The following is a 22,304-nucleotide window of genomic DNA, read 5'->3' as shown; positions in this document are numbered from 1 at the left end:
TATATAGATAATAATTACGTATGTATGTGCAAACAATGTAGGCATGTACATTTATACACAATGAATATATGCATTTTATGCAAATATTTGTGTATGTAAAATGTATATCTATGTTCATGTACGCATGTATATACAAGTACTTGTGTTTGTACGAACATACATACATTGTCTGTACAATGTATGTCCCATGCATGTATGTGCAATTTATTTATGAACAGTACAATATATGTATGCATGTACAATATAGGTATATCTGTAGGATGTACAATATAGGTATGTATACATGTGCATGATATGCATGTCCAGTGTATTTATGTACATATACATAATATGTTCATGCTCAAAGTAAGTATCCAAATATGCATAATACATTTGTGAACTATTGTACGGACATTGGGCGTATTTATATTTCACATATATTCATACATGCATTCGACATGCATAACGTACGTACATACACACATTTGAGATGCATATATTGTACAGATGTATATACATATAGCGTACAGATGTATATACATATAGCGTACAGATGTATATTCATATAATGTACACATGATGAAATGAACATATAATGTACATATGTGTGTACATATACAGTACGTATGTGCATAAATACATTGGGCATAATTCTTTCGTACAAATTTTACATGTGTACATGCATGCTATCCCTATCTATGCATATGGTGCAATGTATATATGTACAATGAATGTATCCACACATGTACAATACACCTATGTTCCATGTATGCATCTCCATATGTACTATATATGCACGTACAATACATGAATGTATGTACATACATTGTACATGCGTACATACATTACACGTATACATATATACATTACATTTATGTCTAAATATGTGTACAATGCAATAAATAAAATGCATGTAAGTTAACTTTTAATGACTCAAGCAAGTTAAATCAAGCGATATTTAAATTTAGTTTTCAGCTTTAATTGTTCTATATCATTTTGAAATTCTCTGAATAAAAAATTATTTTCAGGTATTTTCATGAAATGTTTGACAGTACAGATTTATTTTTTTTATAACATAATGCATGATTCATAGAAATTTTTTAAATGGTAAGAAAAACGGTAAATTTTATGTGTGGAATTAATATTTAGAAATTCCAAATAAAATTATCGTTTGCTTTCTAAAAAATATGAGGTCGAGTTTCATATACCTTAGAATAATTTTAAAACAAATTTTAATAACTTTACTCATATAAATTTTTTTAATGTATGCACAATGTATGTGTATATTGTAATTACATATATTTAAATGTACGCACGTATTTGTACATTTCTTGTAATTATGTACATGTATACGTTGTATGCACATGCATACATTGTGCATATAACTATTTTTTTGTACATCCATGCATTACATGCGCATAAGTATTAACAAAGTATGTAGTTATACAAGTACATACGTAAGTTGTACATAAGTACATACTTTGCGTGCACATATATCGATGTACATATAAATATGCATGTATACATGTACGCATTTTATTTACGCAACTATGTGCATATATTGTACCTTTAAATAACATTTTTACATATTGTACGCAAATACGTACAATTTTATATACAAACGTACATTGTATATACGTGCTATTATCGTAAATTTATACAATATATGCACTTAAGTACATAAAAGCATGCAAACGCATAAACATTATTTTCATATACGTTCATACATACATTGTCTATGTATACAAAGATCCAAAGCATTGCCTTTTTTCACAAACTAACATACATGCGTACATGTATCATAAATGCATAATTATATGTACTAAGCATATGCGCATTGCATTAAGTATATTACAATATAATTATGAATATTGTACGTACAAACAACGTTTGTGAATGCATTCTATGTATAGGAATCGCAAATTTTACGTTCATGCGTGCGTACATTCTATGTACATAAAAATATGTAAACACATGAATACTTACATAAAAAATTTGACTATAGTATACAATCGTAATAACTTGTAATCGTATAGTTTGATTACAAGTAATCACAATTACATGTAATCAAATTACATGTAATCATGATTACATGTAATCATATATTTTGATTACTTGTAATCATAATTACTTGTAATCGTTTTTGTTGTGATTACTTGTAATCGCAATTACTTGTAATCATGATTACAAGTAATTAATTACTGTAATCAAAATTGTAATCATGATTACAGCTGTAATCAAAATTTTTTGAAAGTTGTAATCACGATTACAAGTAATTGATTACTTGTAATCGTGATTACAAGTAATTGATTACTGTAATCAAAATTGTAATCATGATTACAGCTGTAATCAAAATTTTTTGAAAGTTGTAATCATGATTACAAGTAATTGATTACTTGTAATGGTGATTACAAGTAATTGATTACATAGCTGTAATTATCTGTAATCAATTACAGTTGTAATCGATTACTGTAATCAACGGCCAACTCTGGCGGAAACTAAGAGTTAGTTTTGGAGGAATGCATGTTGATGGCTAATGGTACAGATGCTCAAATTTAGAGCTTTATGGTGCTTTCTAAGAATCCGTTAGCACCAAATACATAAAATCCAAAGAATTAAATGGGTCGGTCATGTTATTAGAATGAACAAAGAACGTTCAACACAGAAAATATTCTTGTCCAGGTCCTCTGGAACAAAAGCTAGGAGCCGACACCATCTCGAATGGGTTGGCTGACTGGAAAGGGATCTTCGCCATTTTTAGGGTAATCAATTAGAAGACCATTTCCAAAAATAGAGAGGCCTGGAGGAAAATTTTTGAGTAGGCCAATATCCACCCGGGGCTGTCGTGCCAGTAAAGAAGAAGAAGAATTGCGTTACAAGTCTTAAGACATGCGATGATTTTCTCAAGTATCGTAAATCAAGATATTTTAGCAAAAGCTTAATTGTTTAAGCGAAAAAAGAAGCATTATTTATGAATTTATTTCTTAAAATGCAAGAACTGAGCTCAATTTTAATTAAAAAGAAAAACATTACTTCATGTGAAATGATTCCAGAAATCTATATTATATCAAACCCTAATTCGTATAGTGTCACAAAATCGATGAAGTTCCTTTTCTTACATTGGCAACGAAAAGCCGAAATTAATCAGCGACAAGTTGGGAGAGAAAAGAATGATATAAAGCGAACAGTTCAAATAAACTAAGTTCCGTGCCTAACCACTGTACCAATTCGCCTCAATGTGATTATAACAACGTTGAAACAAATGCTGTGTTTTATTTTTTATTCCTTGTGAAGAACAGTTTTTTCAGAAGAAATTATACGCAATACTATTTTTGGCAATTATACATTGATTTCTGTAATCATCTCCTAGATTATTAGAGCCCTATAGGAAACCTAGATTATTGGAACCCTAAAGGAAACCTAGATTATTAGAACCCTATAAGAAACCTAGATTATTAGAAACCAATAGGATGCGAAGTCTAAAAAGTATTTGTGAGAGGGATCTCAATTTAATATTGTAGCGAAAAAAAAAACTATTTTAAAATTTAACAAATTTACGAAGAAAAAAATCGAAACCTGTTTGAATGCCGGGTGAAAGAGAAAGAAATTGAAAGATGATTATTTAAACGCACTTCCAAATATCATCCTACAACCAAACTTGTTTTTATGCTTTTCAACCCGCTTCCCTGGTTACTCTGCCAGACATTCGTCTGGAGCTGTGGCGGTGACTATGGTAACGAGGTATGATTATTTCAAGTAGGGGTGCGGGGTTTCTCTTTAGGACTGGTTTCGGCGAGAGAAAAGGAGACCTCTTCATCAAATCTCCCCTTCCTAAAATGCCCTCTTCTTGTTTCCATAGCACCAGACTGCCGCAGACTTAGTGGCGGTCAGAGTACCTATCTTAAGGCCTGGTTTCTTAGGACAGAACGCCGTCAGCTGGAAATCAGCGCTAACCTCTGATTGGTCCATTTGTGAGTTTGATAGCATACGTCATCGAACGCTCATCTTGAACTACAATTGCCGTCCAACTCAACTGCAGTTGGATTACAGCGTGACGTTAACCACAGAAGCAATGGCGGACAACATCCAACAGCACATTGAAATCAGCCAAGATTTTGATTTTGACATTAAACATAGCTTCTTCATTAAACATAGCACTCTTCATTTAGCTCAGCTATAATGTGTTTTTTCTTGGACAAAGTCATTATTTGTTCTCTAAAACACTGGTCGATAATAACAAAATCAGTACAAATTCAAAATAAATATTTGTTTACGTTATTAACGCATGCGCAATGAGAGATAATGTCTGCGTTGGACCGACTGCTCATGCTGAGCTAACAAAAAAGTATTTTTTTGGCGTCAGATCTACGTCAACTTTCCGCTGACGCCCAGATAAGGCGCTAGTTCTAAGAAACCAGGCCTTGAGCTAACAAACCAGTATTTTGTTGGCGTCAGCGTGACGTTGGCGTCCCGCTGACGCCCAGATAAGGCGCTTGTCCTAAGAAACCAGACCTTAAGACAAACAGTAGTGATACAGCAGATTGCGATAGCGTTTATTTTAGATTTTTCCTCGCTTAAAAAAATAATTTGCAACCCTCGATTTGCATTCCTTCATTCTTTGATAATAATTTGAAAGTATATTAATGGTGTTCTTTACAGAACACCTTGCAAGAGCTACCATAGTTAGCAAAAGTAGCAATACGAAGAATTTACAATGGAGGCCTCGCCCCTTAATATCTTGTTTCACCAACTCCCATGTTTGCTTCGCATTCATTAATTTTTTTTCTTTAAAATCGATATTTTCTTAGAAAAACAAAGGTAATTTTATTTAAAAATTCTAATTGTGATTTTATGCAACAACATTTTGTTAATAGCCTTAATGAAATGAGTGATGACCTGGATTTGAAAAATATTAAACTTTACTAGTAAAAAAAATTTGAACTTAATGTAGAATATGTTACGTAATACGAAGTAATTAATGAAAAATAAATTTATTCATGAATATGATTCATACCATTTACGAGGACATTATAGTTCAAATAAGAAATAATTAGCACCACTATTGAATTACAGTTTTTAAGAATATCAATACAATTGCAATTTAATAGTGGCATTTCTGCAGCGAGTAAAGCGACCAGCTGGATATTTTCATTTATTTAAAAGTTTAATAGTTAATAATTCTTGAACTAATTATCTAATTACTTTTTTTTATTTCATCGCATATCTTATACATTTTTTTTACATTCCTTTGTAATTTTAATCTTCAATGCTCGATAGTTTTTGTGTAGCAAAACAAAATGTTGAATGGAGTAGAACAGCGAAAACAGTGGCAGCGGCTGCCCCAATTTTTTTTCTTTTTTATTATCGAGAGATAGAGTAGTAATTAGATGATTAAATTTTCATGAAACAAAACAAAATCATAAACTGCCGGACAGCACTTTCATGCTAATCGAAACTAAATATTCCGAACTAAATTTTTTACCCTCAAATAAAAAATTTCACTTTAAAGATACTGAATAAAATTTTTTTTAATATAAAAAATTAAATAGAAAATTAAAATAATATGAAAAGTAGTAAATAGAAAATTTGATTACATGAAAATTGTCAAACAGAAAATTAAAAAAATGAGAAAAATTCTGAATAAAAAATATAAATATTAAGAAAAATACTGAATAAAAAATTAGATAGTATAAAAAATACTGAATAGAGAATTAAAATAATATGATAAATAGTGAATAGAAAATTAGATAAAATGAAAATTACCAAATAGAAAACGAAAATAATGTGAAAAATTTGAATAAAAAGTTAAAGTAGCAACAAAAAAAAAATACAAAAAATACTGAGCAGAAAATAAGATAATATGAAAAATACTGAATAGAGAATTAAAATAATATGATAAATAGTGAATAGAAAATTAGATAAAATGAAAATTACCAAATAGAAAACGAAAATAATGTGAAAAATTTGAATAAAAAGTTAAAGTAGCAAAAAAAAAAAAAAAAAATACAAAAAATACTGAGCAGAAAATAAGATAATAGGAAAAATACTGAATAGAAAATTAAAATAATATGATAAATAGTGAATAGAAAATTAGATAAAATGAAAATTACCAAATAGAAAACGAAAATAATGTGAAAAATTTGAATAAAAAGTTAAAGTAGCAACAAAAAAAAAAAAAAAAAAAATACAAAAAATAATGAGCAGAAAATAAGATAATATGAAAAATACTGAATAGAAAATTAAAATAATATGATAAATAGTGAATAGAAAATTAGATAAAATGAAAATTACCAAATAGAAAACGAAAATAATGTGAAAAATTTGAATAAAAAGTTAAAGTAGCAACAAAAAAAAAAAAAAAATACAAAAATACTGAGCAGAAAATAAGATAATATGAAAAATACTGAATAGAAAATTAAAATAATATGATAAATAGTGAATAGAAAATTAGATAAAATGAAAATTACCAAATAGAAAACGAAAATAATGTGAAAAATTTGAATAAAAAGTTAAAGTAGCAACAAAAAAAAAAAAAAAAATACAAAAAATAATGAGCAGAAAATAAGATAATATGAAAAATACTGAATAGAAAATTAAAATAATATGATAAATAGTGAATAGAAAATTAGATAAAATGAAAATTACCAAATAGAAAACGAAAATAATGTGAAAAATTTGAAAAAAAGTTAAAGTAGCAAAAAAAAAAAAAAAAATACAAAAAATACTGAGCAGAAAATAAGATAATATGAAAAATACTGAATAGAGAATTAAAATAATATGATAAATAGTGAATAGAAAATTAGATAAAATGAAAATTACCAAATAGAAAACGAAAATAATGTGAAAAATTTGAATAAAAAGTTAAAGTAGCAACAAAAAAAAAAAAAAAAAAAAATACAAAAAATACTGAGCAGAAAATAAGATAATATGAAAAATACTGAATAGAGAATTAAAATAATATGATAAATAGTGAATAGAAAATTAGATAAAATGAAAATTACCAAATAGAAAACGAAAATAATGTGAAAAATTTGAATAAAAAGTTAAAGTAGCAAAAAAAAAAAAAAAAAAAAATACAAAAAATACTGAGCAGAAAATAAGATAATATGAAAAATACTGAATAGAGAATTAAAATAATATGATAAATAGTGAATAGAAAATTAGATAAAATGAAAATTACCAAATAGAAAACGAAAATAATGTGAAAAATTTGAAAAAAAGTTAAAGTAGCAAAAAAAAAAAAAAAAAATACAAAAAATACTGAGCAGAAAATAAGATAATATGAAAAATACTGAATAGAGAATTAAAATAATATGATAAATAGTGAATAGAAAATTAGATAAAATGAAAATTACCAAATAGAAAACGAAAATAATGTGAAAAATTTAAATAAAAAGTTAAAGTAGCAACAAAAAAAAAAAAAAAAATACAAAAAATACTGAGCAGAAAATAAGATAATATGAAAAATACTGAATAGAGAATTAAAATAATATGATAAATAGTGAATAGAAAATTAGATAAAATGAAAATTACCAAATAGAAAACGAAAATAATGTGAAAAATTTGAATAAAAAGTTAAAGTAGCAACAAAAAAAAAAAAATACAAAAAATACTGAGCAGAAAATAAGATAATATGAAAAATACTGAATAGAGAATTAAAATAATATGATAAATAGTGAATAGAAAATTAGATAAAATGAAAATTACCAAATAGAAAACGAAAATAATGTGAAAAATTTGAAAAAAAGTTAAAGTAGCAAAAAAAAAAAAAAAATACAAAAAATACTGAGCAGAAAATAAGATAATATGAAAAATACTGAATAGAGAATTAAAATAATATGATAAATAGTGAATAGAAAATTAGATAAAATGAAAATTACCAAATAGAAAACGAAAATAATGTGAAAAATTTGAATAAAAAGTTAAAGTAGCAACAAAAAAAAAAAATACAAAAATACTGAGCGAAAATAAGATAATATGAAAAATACTGAATAGAAAATTAAAATAATATGATAAATAGTGAATAGAAAATTAGATAAAATGAAAATTACCAAATAGAAAACGAAAATAATGTGAAAAATTTGAATAAAAAGTTAAAGTAGCAACAAAAAAAAAAAAAAATACAAAAAATAATGAGCAGAAAATAAGATAATATGAAAAATACTGAATAGAAAATTAAAATAATATGATAAATAGTGAATAGAAAATTAGATAAAATGAAAATTACCAAATAGAAAACGAAAATAATGTGAAAAATTTGAATAAAAAGTTAAAGTAGCAACAAAAAAAAAAAAATACAAAAAATACTGAGCAGAAAATAAGATAATATGAAAAATACTGAATAGAGAATTAAAATAATATGATAAATAGTGAATAGAAAATTAGATAAAATGAAAATTACCAAATAGAAAACGAAAATAATGTGAAAAATTTGAATAAAAAGTTAAAGTAGCAACAAAAAAAAAAAAAAAAAAAAAAAATACAAAAAATACTGAGCAGAAAATAAGATAATATGAAAAATACTGAATAGAGAATTAAAATAATATGATAAATAGTGAATAGAAAATTAGATAAAATGAAAATTACCAAATAGAAAACGAAAATAATGTGGAAAATTTGAATAACAAGTTAAAGTAGCAACGAAAAAAAAAAAAAAATACAAAAAATACTGAGCAGAAAATAAGATAATATGAAAAATACTGAATAGAGAATTAAAATAATATGATAAATAGTGAATAGAAAATTAGATAAAATGAAAATTACCAAATAGAAAACGAAAATAATGTGAAAAATTTGAATAAAAAGTTAAAGTAGCAACAAAAAAAAAAAAAAAAAAAAAATACAAAAAATACTGAGCAGAAAATAAGATAATATGAAAAATACTGAATAGAAAATTAAAATAATATGATAAATAGTGAATAGAAAATTAGATAAAATGAAAATTACCAAATAGAAAACGAAAATAATGTGAAAAATTTGAATAAAAAGTTAAAGTAGCAACAAAAAAAAAAAAAAAAATACAAAAATACTGAGCAGAAAATAAGATAATATGAAAAATACTGAATAGAAAATTAAAATAATATGATAAATAGTGAATAGAAAATTAGATAAAATGAAAATTACCAAATAGAAAACGAAAATAATGTGAAAAATTTGAATAAAAAGTTAAAGTAGCAACAAAAAAAAAAAAAAATACAAAAAATAATGAGCAGAAAATAAGATAATATGAAAAATACTGAATAGAAAATTAAAATAATATGATAAATAGTGAATAGAAAATTAGATAAAATGAAAATTACCAAATAGAAAACGAAAATAATGTGAAAAATTTGAATAAAAAGTTAAAGTAGCAACAAAAAAAAAAAAAAAAAAAAAAAAAAAATACAAAAAATACTGAGATGAAAATAAGATAATATGAAAAATACTGAATAGAAAATTAAAATAACATGAAAAAAGTCTGAACTGAAGAGAAAATTAAAATAATATGAAATTTAAAATAATGCAAAAAATACTGATTAAAATAATAAGAAAATCAAAATAATAAGAAAATACTGAACGGATATACTAACGGAGAAACGGAACTAATGTTAAAAATACTGAGCAGAAAAATAAAATCATATGAATGAAACTGAAAAAAAATTTTAATAACGTGAAGCATTTTGAATGGAAAATTAAAATAATAAGAAAAATACTGAACAGAGAATTTGATATTATGAAAAATACTGAACAGAAAAGTAAAATAATGAGAAAAATTCTGAATAGAATATTAAAATAACAAGAATACTACTGAGCAGAAAATTCGATAAAATAAAAATAGCATAAAAAAATACGGAGTAAAAACCTAAAATGTAATAAAAATTACAGTATAGAAAATTAAAATGATATGAAAAATAACAAGCAGAAAATTTGATAAGATCAATAATACTAATGATAATATCAAAAAACAATATGAAAAATAATGAACAGAAACGTAAAATAATGTGAGAAATATTGAATAGGAAATTAAAATTACATAAAAAAAATATTTAGGTAAAAAGCAAAAATGTATTAAAAATTGCAGTATAGAAAATTGACATGAAAGAAGAGTTAAAGAAGAATAGGAGAATTTAGTTTTTTCAATTTTCATATAATTGAAAAAAAAAATTCCCAAGCCTTTGAAATCTTAAAAGGATAGTTTCATAATTGTTCATCCTAAATACGTATTTTTAAAATTCTTGTCAAATATGGAGTAACAAAAATGATCTTAAATTGATCTCTTATCGAGGAAGAAATAAAAATAAGATTAAAATCTATGAATAAAACTCATCAAAACAAGTTTGATTACCTGATGAAACTTGGAGGTGTTTCTGATAATTACCTTTCTCTTCCTCTTTATCTATTTTTCGGCAATCAAACAGGTTTTGATATTTTTAGTTTCTTCACCTTAATCGTATTTAAGATTTCGATAACATATCCTTTTCCTTGGGTGAATATTAAACATTTTTATAATTCTGACTTTTTTGACATTTTATTTGTGACAGTTAATATTTAGTGTTTCGGGTCAAAATATATTTAAAACCCCATAGCAAAAATACAATGATTATCTCCAAAAATGCAATAAATTCTCCTAAAATAAGAAAGAGTCGTTAAAGATTGTTGGATTGTAAATTAGCTTCCCATTTTCAAAGTTCGCATATCGCCTAACTCTAATGTATATATACTGCTGAAATAGTTAAAATTAAATGAAGAGCTAATAGTTATGTTTTAAATATTTCACAGTGTTGTAAAAATGGATTATTATATTCGAACTATGAAGGAAGATGATCTTCCCAGCATTGTAGAAATGAGAATAGAACTGAATGAATTCTTCAATTCCCCATGCCAAATCGCAGCTTGGTTTAAATTGTACCCAAAAGGATTTCAAGTGGCGGTTTCTTCAGAAGGTAATTATTAATTACTAATAACAGACTTTATTTTGATCAATTTTGCAGGAATGCAAAAAATGGAAGAATAAATATACATTAGAGAAATAAATATACAATAATGCAGGTAGAGAAATAAACTCGCTTAGATTTGATAGCTGTCAAGCCTTTTATATATATCAGTTTAAATTATTTGTATGAAATTGTAGTCGAAATAGTATTTTTAATAAATTTAAATGATTTTAAACAAAATGATTTTAAATTAAATGATTTTAATTAAAATTTGAAAAAACCCAGAATAAATAAATTCAAATATCGCTTATTCTTTAACATGGTTTTTCGAAGCTTTTTCGTTAAGGAAAATATAAAAGCCACAGTTTAAGGTCCTCACACTTGAAGCAAAGCTGTAATTTTAAACCATATATGCCATCTTGACTTAAAGAATTATCTAGGCTTTAGTACGGACAAATAACTAAAATATTTTAAAAAGTTATTCAACTTTTTTTAAAAGTTGCCAATTTAGAGACATTTTTTCACCTAGATGAAAATTACTAAAATCAATGCCATATTCTCATTTTTGGCAAATTCTTATGAGAACGGAGTAAGTTTCAAAATATAAAAAATAAGACCACAGACTTTTTCCATTTTCTGAAAACCATGGCGTTTCTCCATATTAACCGCCAGTTTAAAACTAAGCATAGACAACGCTGGCTATAGATATAGGCTAAACTTGAACTAACAGTCATGAGTTGTAAACTCACAGCAGTTATGAGAATAGCATATTACACATAAAAATCATCATTTCATGTGACTCTTTGAAAAAGCCTCAAACATAGAAAAACAAAAACTTATAACGTGTAGCCATTGAGCGGGATTCTGATTAGAACGAAAGGTATTTAGGAATGGTGCAATACACACTTTCCTGTCCTTCTTATAGCACAAAAATGGCCACCAACTTCACCTGATATGAAACCATTGAATTCCTCTGTTGGGTGCTAAACTGTTCAAGATTTTGGCATCGCTAAAGAAATCAGTTTGCTGGAAACAAGACTAAATAATATAAATGAGTTGCAGCCTACGGTCAAAAATTTTGCGAAGCGCTTACAGTTTTACACTAAGCCTAAAAGTGGTCAACTTGAAAATTTGTAAATATGTAACAAGCTCTAATGTTTAAATGTTTGTTTGTGATACTATAACAAGCACTAACATTTTTGCCTTTTTCCTATAAGTCCGAAATATTTCTTGTCATTATGTATTTTTATTTTATCCCATGCTGAAAATTTAAATTTTTTTTTAAATCTCAGGTTTGGTGATAGGCCTTTGTGCCGTCGTACCCCAGGATAAAAACTTGTACTATGTCGGTTTGTATATGGTTCGTGAAGGATACAGAGGTCGGAGAATTGGTACAAAAGTGAGTAACTATGTATACCTCTTTGATGCTTAAACTCCATTATAATTTTCTTGTTGTTAGCCTTTTATTTTTTTATACATATAGCTGTCATAAACATTTGATGAAAATGATAGTCGTAAACTCAGAAATGGGTCGGCAATTCAACGTTGATAAGAATAAAAAAATATTACAAAAAGTATGCAGGTCAGGGGTTCCGCAATATTTGAGAGATGAAAATATAAATATGCGAGGGAAATCTAATATATATATACACTATCTAGCCATTAATGACCGGACACCCCTTGAACGGCAGGTGGACTCGTCCTGGAGGAATAAATACGGAAACTGTGGTGGGGGAAAGATCATTCGCAAGCAGGCGACGGCCACACGAGCGTTAACAGTGAAAATGAGTAAACGGCGAGAGCTGAATGAGGCGAAAAGGGGCATGATCATAGGCGCCCACCGATTTGGTCATTCCATACTTGCCATCTCCGGCAAGTTTCAGATACCACGGTCAACAGTTGGTGACATCGTGTTGAAATGGGAACGAGAGGGAGTGATAAAACCGCAGTCCCGACCGGCAGGCCCAAAATAATGTCCGACAGGGATCGACGAACTCTTCGACGTGTAGTGAAGGCAAACCGACAAATGTCGTTGGACACTGTCGCTACCAACTTCCGGGCTGCATCTGGCAGTGTTGCCAGTACACGTACCATTCGTCGGAAGCTGATTGCACAAGGATTCCATGGACGAGCAGCAGCACATAAGTCAAACATCTCTCCATCAAACGCCCGCCACAGATTTCAGTGGTGCAGAGCACGTCGCCAGTGGACAGTAGAGAGATGGAAAAGCATTATGTGGAGTGATGAGTCACGCTACATGTTGTGGCACTCTGATGGACGGGTGTGGACCTGGCGAATGCCCGGAGAACGGTACCTACCGGAATGCATTGTCTCCACTGTGAAGTTCGGCGGTGGAGGAATTATGGTGTTGTCCTGTTTCTCATGTTTTGGCCTTGGACCCTTGGTGCGTGGAACCCTGAGCGCAGAAGGGTATATATATATATATATATATATATATATATATATATATATATATATATATATATATATATAACATATATATATATATATATATATATATATATATATATATATATATATATATATATATATATATATATATATATTAGATTCCCCTCGCATATTTATATTTTCATCTCTCAAATTAGGATTTAAGAAGAAGCAAATTAATTTAATTTAATCATTATAAGATGAATGACGAGAGAGAGAGTGTGTGGATATGGACAGAGAGAGTGACACAAACTCTTCGTGTTCTGCATCAAGGTTAGGGAAAATCTTGCAAAGAAAATCCGTAAAATGTCTCGAATTAGGGAAATCTTAGTAATTTTATTTGGTTTATTAAATAGCTCGTGCGATTCCCACAAAGAGCAAAGGGGAAAATGTCTTACTTTTAATGAATGCATACTTGAGCCAAAAATAGATTAAAGGATGGGATGTGAATTTAAAAGTGTGAGAAAGCGTTTCGTTTTGAATAATAAATTAAGAAGATGATTTAAAGAAAAGGAATAACATAAATATATTAATTGAAGCTTATATGTTACATCCCCCCACCCCGAAAAATTTTAACAAGTATATAAAAATTTTAAAAATTATCTATTTGAAAAACTTTTCCTATGATAGAAGCACAATTAAAATGAAAAGAATCAAATTTGCAATATTAACAAGATATAAAGGAATATGAATTTTAAAAAATACACATTTGTACACATGTGAATAATAATAATATAATTAAAGTGTTCGAGGAAAAAAAATTGTAGTAGCGCTACCAGCAAATTTGAAGTTTGATTTTCATTTTTAATAGTTTTTGAGACTTCAGTTTTATCAGTTCAAAGCCCTTTGTTTGAAAATCACAATAAAGTCATTCTCATAATAACACAATTTAAATAAACTACTCTTCAATCAGGATGAGAAAATTTATAAACATTTTTTAAAAATGCAAATATTCAAAAACATGGAAGATAAAAATATGAAAATACAAGTGATATTATATACAAAAAAACAAGTTGACACTTTTTGTTAAAGAAAAGGTTTCAATTTGAAGTTTTGACTTCAGTATTGTTTATTTTGTTTGAAAAACAAAATTGAAAAAAAGTTGACACAGTGGTCCTTATTCCGAAGTAGTGCCAAACATTAAATAAACTGGTGGAAATTTAGTTACCGAATGTGGAGTTTTATATTCTTCAGTTACTTTTTTTAATAATTTAGGCCAAGGAATGTTTTTAGAAGAATCATTAATTTTGCATTTTAAACGCGTTACAATGGTTTGTCCTAAACGTTCAACTTTCCCATTAGTTTCAGGTCTATGGGCTGTAATTAACAATTGTTTGATTTTGCAATGTTTAGGAAATTTTTTAAAATGGGAAGAAGTAAATGCTGCATTTCTATCACTCAAGATATTTTTTGGAGTTCGAATTTGAAAAATTTGGTGCAAAAAATTAACATAAGTTTCTAAAGTTATTGATTTAGATGCAAAAGACCAAATATATCGGGTGTTTGTCACTTTTATAGTTTTCATTTTTATTTTGTATGTATCCGGGTGCATGTAAACTACCTTTACATCTACAGTATCCCCAAGAGATTTTGAGCCCTCTGATTGGATTTCTCGGCATTGCCTTCTGTTAAGCCTTTTTGTAGCTCCTCCCCAATATCATCTCTCCGTAGTTTGTTCACAAAATGTAAATTAGTCATAAATCAGTTTCAGTACATTTCTCATACTAATTTTAAGACAAATGCTAAGTTTTGTACAAAATATAAAATGGCGTCTTTTAATAATAACACATATTTAAATCTTATTTGCCTTAAATTTTATTCATATAGTTTTCTTTATTTGTTTAAAATATTTTTTGTAAGTTTAAGTATAATATTTTTTAATACTAATGTTTTGAATTTCAGGTAAATAAAAGGTAAACAACCATGTTTTGGTAAAACATCAAATCAGTACAATAATAATTATTTAAGATAAATGAAAGCTTTATTAGCTAGCTTTTATATAATAAATATAGAATTGATTAATATTCAAATTGAATAGTATTATGAATTTCCTTATCACTTAGAAATTAAAATCTCTTGCTTTAATTTATGAAGTATGATTTGAGAACCATTCAGTTCAGTTTGAATTTATTATACGAGATTTTAAAATGTATAAAAATATTATTGTAAAATTATGTTTGATTATTTGAAAAAGATTTTATCATATCTTAGAGGAAAATATTATTTTATAAAGGAATCTGATTTCCTTGTTGATTTTTGTTCATCATATATATATATATATATAATATATATATATATATATATATATATATATATATATATATATATATATATATATATATATATATATATATATATATATATATATATATATATATATATATATATATATATATATATATATATATATATATATATATATACCCATATATATATCACTGGTGTGCAAAACTTATTCAACAAGTGGTTTTTTGGCCACAGTTCCCCAACAAAGTATAAGATAGTCATGAAATTGTAGTATAATATGCACGTAATTCAGTTGAAAGATTATTTGTATGCAAATATTAGAAATAAAACGTCGTAGGTGATGTAAGTGTACGTAAGCCTTGTGGGTCGATGCGCGCAGGTCAAAGCTGTGATGAAGGGATGAAGAGCACCGTAGTTAAAGACATTCCCTGCAAGTGCAAGTGATTTGTTTTGTGAAACATGTCTTCAAGAAATCATTTAGACGACTTTACTCGAGGAAGAATGATTGGGAAGCTTGAGGAGGGGCGTAGCGTGACCAGTGTCGCGGCAGAGTTCGGGATCAACAAAAGTGTTATTTCTCGTTCTTGGAATGCCTTTAAAACTACTGGTACAGCTGTTCGGAAGGTTGGTGGTGGCCGTCCAAGGAAAAGAACACCAAGAGATGACCGTTACATTGTCCTCCAGGCGAAAAGAAACCGTTTTCAGTCAGCGAGCGCCATATCTCAGCAACTGTGCACAGCCACAGGACGACAAGTATCAAGATTTACAGTGGCCAGACGCCTCCACAAAGGTGGCTTGTTTGCTAGATGTCCTGAACGCTGCAGACCCTTAAAAGTTAGCCATCGGCGGCACCGTTTAGAGTGGTGCAGAGAACACGAAACCTGGACACCTCATCAATGGAGTCGCGTCCTCTTCACAGATGAGAGTCGTTTTAGCGCTACAAGCGATTCTCAACGTCAGTTGATCTGGAGAGAGGTTGGAGCTCGATTTCATCCCAATAACATCGCGGAAAGAGATCGTTACGGTGGTCCTGGAGTTGTCGTCTGGGGTGGCATTATGTTGAACGGGCGGATTGAGCTTCAGATCTTCGACCGAGGTTCTGTAACTGGAGACCGCTACTGCAATGAGGTAATCCTAACCCATGTGCGTCTGTTCCGAGGGGCCATTGGACCAGACTTCATTTTTATGAATGACAATGCCCGGCCACACCGTACTGCTAATGTTCAAGAGCTACTGAAAAGTGAAGATATCACACGAATGGATTGGCCAGCTTACTCTCCAGATCTAAATCCCATAGAGCATGTGTGGGATGCATTAGGGAGACGTCTTGCGACACGACAGTATCCTCCTGGTAACACCCATCAGCTGAAAGATGCGTTAAAGGAGGAAAGGAGACGTTTACCCCAAGAACTCCTGGATAATCTGGTGCTTAGCATGGAGAGACGATGCCAAGCAAGAATTACAGTAAGTGGAGGGCATATCCCATACTAGGGAACATCTGCCAGTTGTACTTACGCTTCTTCAGGCAATCATGTGTAACGGCACTATATGTCAAATAAAGCCTTTTTTTGTTCCATACCCTACTTTAAACTTTATATTCATTTTTGCGCCATTATTCTTTTACCATCGTTTAAGTACAAAATAATGTACAGTCCGCAAAAAAAAAAAAGATATCACCCTGAATAACTTTCGTTCTAATGATCGGATTTTCACGAACTAAAAGTCAATCTTAATGGTTCCCGGGGGTGACCTCAAATATGCTAATTAATTAGTGCTAACTATTAATTAAGTTACGAAATCAGACACAAAAACGTACTTTCTCTGAATAAACATACTTTTTTTTTTTACATATTTGGAATCTAGACACTTGAATTAGGGGGGGTAGACAAAATTTTGAAAAAATTGGGTCGTAAATTGGGTATCAGTAAAGGTTTATATATTTGGCGATAGTCCAGAAAACCGCCAAAAAAAGTCGCCAGCGCAAATGAATATTTTAAGATAACCCATTGACTAATTCAAAAGCTTAATGCTTAATTTTACTAGGTTGCTAGGCAACCTAGTAAAATAACTCTGAATGTAAAAAAAAATGAAATAATGTTCTGTGATTGCTGGGAGAGGTTTAATTAATTGTTAATAGAAAATATCTCGAAGTTTCTAGGCGATAGACAATTTTTAAGCTGATTTCTGTCCAAAAAGCAAAAAATATTTTTTAAATCTCCTTTGAAAAGAAAATTTGAATTGATTTATGAATTATTTATGATTTTTTAAGTTTTTAGAATTAAAATACATGAACTTTTTATTTGATATTATTTAGATATGTTGTTTTTGCTATATTTATTCGAGGATTTCGTACTAAAATCAAATTGACATAACTTATTATAGCTATATACAAAATTTTAGGGATAATCCTTTTCGCAGATTTAATCGAGTCTTCTAGGCAAGAAAGTTTGAAGAAACAAAAAGTGCTTGAAAAATAAAATGTAGATTGTATAGTAATTCTAATACACATTCACAAGGTTTTCTGTAACTTACGATATTTCTTTTTTCTATAACTCAAGGAATTTCTGAATGTTTAGTGGCATTTTAAAAACATTGAAACATGTTATATTTAAGAATAAGATATTGAAATAATATGCTGCATATTGTATGATTCATTGTTTAAAAAATCGCTTCATTCTGCTAGATATTTAGGTTACATGGTTTTCTCTGGATAAAGATTATTAGCAAATAGCATCCTTATATTTCGATACATTCTGAAACCTACGTTGGCAAATTCACCATAAAATGTCGCACAGCATATTCTTCAATTACGATAAGCTACATTTACCCCCGAATACTGCTACTATGATTATTTTTGTTTTCTTATATATATCTGATACTCTCTTTTTAAGCAGAGCTCTTAAGATACTGAAATGGGGACACAAAAACCTAAAAGATAAAATATTTAATTTAATTAACTCAAAATATCTGGTCTCAAAATTTTAATTTTTAAGTTAAATATAACTTTTACAATATTGATGTTATTACGTTTTTAAAGACCACATAAATCCTGTTAAAATATAGAAATGCTTATGTTTACTTTAACGAGCGTAAAACCCTTATCAAAATAATGATCAAGACTCAAATGTAAAACGGTATAATTGATGATAAAAACTCACCAGGCCTCAAAAAATATGAAGAGGGAAGTAAAAGTCGACATGTTTCGAGCGTTCAAATATAATCGCCCATTCTCAAAACTTGTCAAGCTTGAATAACTTGTGACTTTTATTATTGGACACTCAAAACATGTCTATTTTTATTATCATCTGTTATTTTTTAAATCAATGAAGTTTTTATATTTTCGATTCAGTTTCTTAGGATTATCTATTTAGTTACACAACATATTAAATTATTTCACTCGATATTAAAATAAGTTTTACATCAGCTATAGGCACAGGTTCTTTGATTGAAAAAAATAATAATTCACTACTTTGTAAAAAAAAATCAATAATTTTTTTTTTTTTTTTTTTTTGCTGCAAGCCTTAAATTTCAAAAGTCGAATGTGAAAATGGAACGTCCCCTAGCACCAGGAATCGAAATTAAATAGTTTCAAGGACAACTATTTCAAAAAAGTTTGCGTTTCCGTCCTACTCGAAGTTGTTTGAAAAGGTATTTTTTATATATCGATTCCAAAGTTTATTCTACATATAGTTTAGGGTATACTTTCGGAGTATTTTGATCGAGTTTATTTTTACACCCTTATTTGCTTAAAATTATTAAATAATTTGCTTAAAATAAAATATTCAAGCTACGTGATTTAATGCATTTATAGTATAATAGTAAACGGGGCTTCCATCGCATATCCTTAACCTTGATACCGCTATCATTAAATAAATGGAATAAGCTTAGATAAATAATAATATTGTTTTCTCGTTATAATTTTCAAGGAAATATGTTTCGATCAAACAGATTTCATTCTGGAAATAGTGAAATTATTGAGCAGGTCCCTTGGAGCAATATCATTCTTATCCTCTTTTGACGAAATATAGGAAAAATTGGTTTTCGCAATTTCTGAAAGAAGTATGTTAGCCTTCTTGCCACGTTTTTTTTTATTTTTAATCAAAATAAGATCGGAAATTGCGTATTTTTTATTGCATTTTTTTTTAAAAAATCAGATGGTTCTAAAATTGGCACGACTTCGGAATCTTCCTACAAATTTCAATTTTTATTATTTCCTGCTCAACAAAATAAGGCATTTCTCCTGATAACAAATTATACTACAATAATATCTTGGGAATTGTGCTAAAGAAAAAAATTAAACAAAATAGTTTAGCATATTATCCGGAAAAAAATCTACATGTAATAATAAAGAAAGAGTAAAAGATATAATGAAATAATTATTGAATCACGCGTGGTCAGATAATTAAAAATTTAATTTCACAACTAAGATGTTAGGACGACATTTAAGATACTGAGATATTTTAAGACGCTTAAAAATTTTGGCTACGTCTTTCGACATCTTTTTATGTTCGGCATCTTTAGACTCTTTGTAGTGACTTCTAAAGCATCAACACTATTTTAGATAATCTATGTTGAAGTCACAAGAAACAAAACAAAACAAAAAGACTATCAATGATTTATATTCCTTTTTCGAAAAAAATAGTATGCTTAGTAAATAATCAGCTGTTTTGCATTAAATAATTGTAAACAGTGGAATGTTTTTAATTTCTTAACAAGGTTTTATTCTTAGCTAGCAGACAATAATTCTTTCAAAAAAAACTTGACTATAATTTAAAAAGGAATTTCACTTTAAAGAAAACCTAAATTAAAGTACTAAAAAATTGATAAGTATATTAATGAAGAAATAATAAACGTAGTAGGGTAAAGAATAAGATTTTTAAAAATGTTAAAATTTAATTAAATAGTTGGTAAAATAGTTCTGCGAAACACTTCCAGACAGTTGATTAAAAAATTATATAACGATATATAAGATGTTGAGAAATTTGGGATGAAGTGAAGTATGCTTAAATATGTTTACTACGTATTTATAAAAAATATTTATAAAGAATATAAAATATTTTTTATAAAAAGTATTTTATATTTTTTATAATATTTATGAGAAATATATTCAAGAAATTGATAAATATTTTATACCAAATCTATTCATACGTATGTATATTATTGAAATTGTATCAGTTATTGAGATGAAAAAACTAAAAACTAAAAAATAATCACATTAAATAAGCACAATCTGGTGTATAATCATATTCTATCAGAAGCATGCTTTTATAAAACTCGACATTCGTTGAATAAAATGTTTTTTATTCAACAAAATGTTTTATTCAAATTTCTTTACTAAATTACAAATAGAATTTTAGACTATTAAAAAAGAAACATCGTATTTTATAGTTTTAAAAAAATAAAAATAAAAAGATTTGCAAGCGATTATTAGCGAAAAAAATATGAATGAAATTTTCGCTATGCTCGCTAAGTTAAATTCCTCGTAAGTTTATCACATTTTAATATTTATCGCCCCACTTAATCATTTCTTCGTTGTCGCCAAATTATTTTTTTTTTAAATAATTAATTTTAATTTTTCTCATCTTCTAATAAATAAAAACAGTTGAAACTTTAGATTTTTCAATTGAAAAATATGTTGATTAAAATGGTATAAAAAAATTCATACCTTATAATTCAACTTTTTTTTCATCCTCACTTTAATTAAATAATAAAAAATAATAAATAATTATTAAAAATTATTTTTTTCATGAAATTATCTTTGGGTAAATGAGTTTTATGAGTGGGTGCAATTTTTTTTTGAATTGCTTCATTAGTTTTTAAAATATGACTGAAAACGCAAAAAGCGAAATTAACATTAAGGGGCCCGAACTTTGAATCGCTCTCCTGACCAAACTATGGGGACCACATTTCCCAGATTGCGGCTACACCCTATATTTTGAAGATGAAAAATCCAAATATGTAAAAAAAAAATTTATGTTTATTCAGAGAAAGTACGTTTTTGTGTCTGATTTGGTAACTTAATTAATAATTAGCACTAATTAATTAGCATATTTGAGGTCATCCCCGGGAACCATTAAGATTGACTTTTAGTTCGTGAAAATCCGATCATTAGAACGAAAGTTATTCAGGGTGATATCTTTTTTTTTTTGCGGACTGTACAGTCGGCAAAAAAAAAAAGATATCACCCTGAATAACTTTTGTTCTAATGATCGGATTTTCACGATTTAAGTGTCAATCTTAATGGTTCCTGGGGGTGACCTCAAATAGGCTAATTAATTAGTGCTAACTATTAATTAAGTTACGAAATCAGACACAAAAACGTACTTTCTCTGAATAAACATGCATTTTTTTTTACATATTTGGAATCCTGACCCTTAAAATAGGGGGGGTAGACAAAATTTCGAAAAAAATGGGTTGTAAATTAGGTCGCAATAAGGATTTATATATCTGGCGATGGTTTAAAAATATGCCAAATTACCTCGCCATAGAAGGGGAAATAATTTATAACAACCATAAAGAAACTGAATGAATGACAAGATGGGAAAAGATAGTGCTTCTCGTTGCTAAGCAACCAAAAGAATTTTTCGCTTTGCTTTCTGGGCTTTTTTTTTTTTTTAAATCTCCTTTAAAAAGGAAATTTAAATAAATTAATAAATTATTTTTGATTCTCCAAGATTATAGAATCTTTGACTTTTTATCTGACATTATTTATTT

General features: G+C 28.0%; 1 protein-coding gene across 1 annotated transcript in view; it reads left to right on the top strand.

Annotated features, from left to right (window-relative positions):
* LOC147814203 (uncharacterized) overlaps window positions 1-22,304 on the top strand; it is a 57,088-nt gene that overhangs the window by 28,252 nt on the left and 6,532 nt on the right. The window contains exons 2-3 of the mRNA XM_087159949.1: window positions 10,738-10,901; window positions 12,185-12,291. Of these exons, the coding sequence (XP_087016075.1) occupies window positions 10,748-10,901; window positions 12,185-12,291 (261 nt within the window). The 5' untranslated portion in view covers window positions 10,738-10,747. The remainder of the gene's footprint in view (window positions 1-10,737; window positions 10,902-12,184; window positions 12,292-22,304) is intronic.

The sequence above is a fragment of the Parasteatoda tepidariorum genome, chromosome 3 (assembly GCF_982258835.1).
Source record: "Parasteatoda tepidariorum strain Cologne lab strain chromosome 3, Ptep-v5.0, whole genome shotgun sequence".
Taxonomy (NCBI): Eukaryota; Metazoa; Arthropoda; class Arachnida; order Araneae; family Theridiidae; genus Parasteatoda; species Parasteatoda tepidariorum.
Note: the sequence above shows the minus strand (reverse complement) of the source record. Positions and strands in the feature narration are given on the sequence as shown.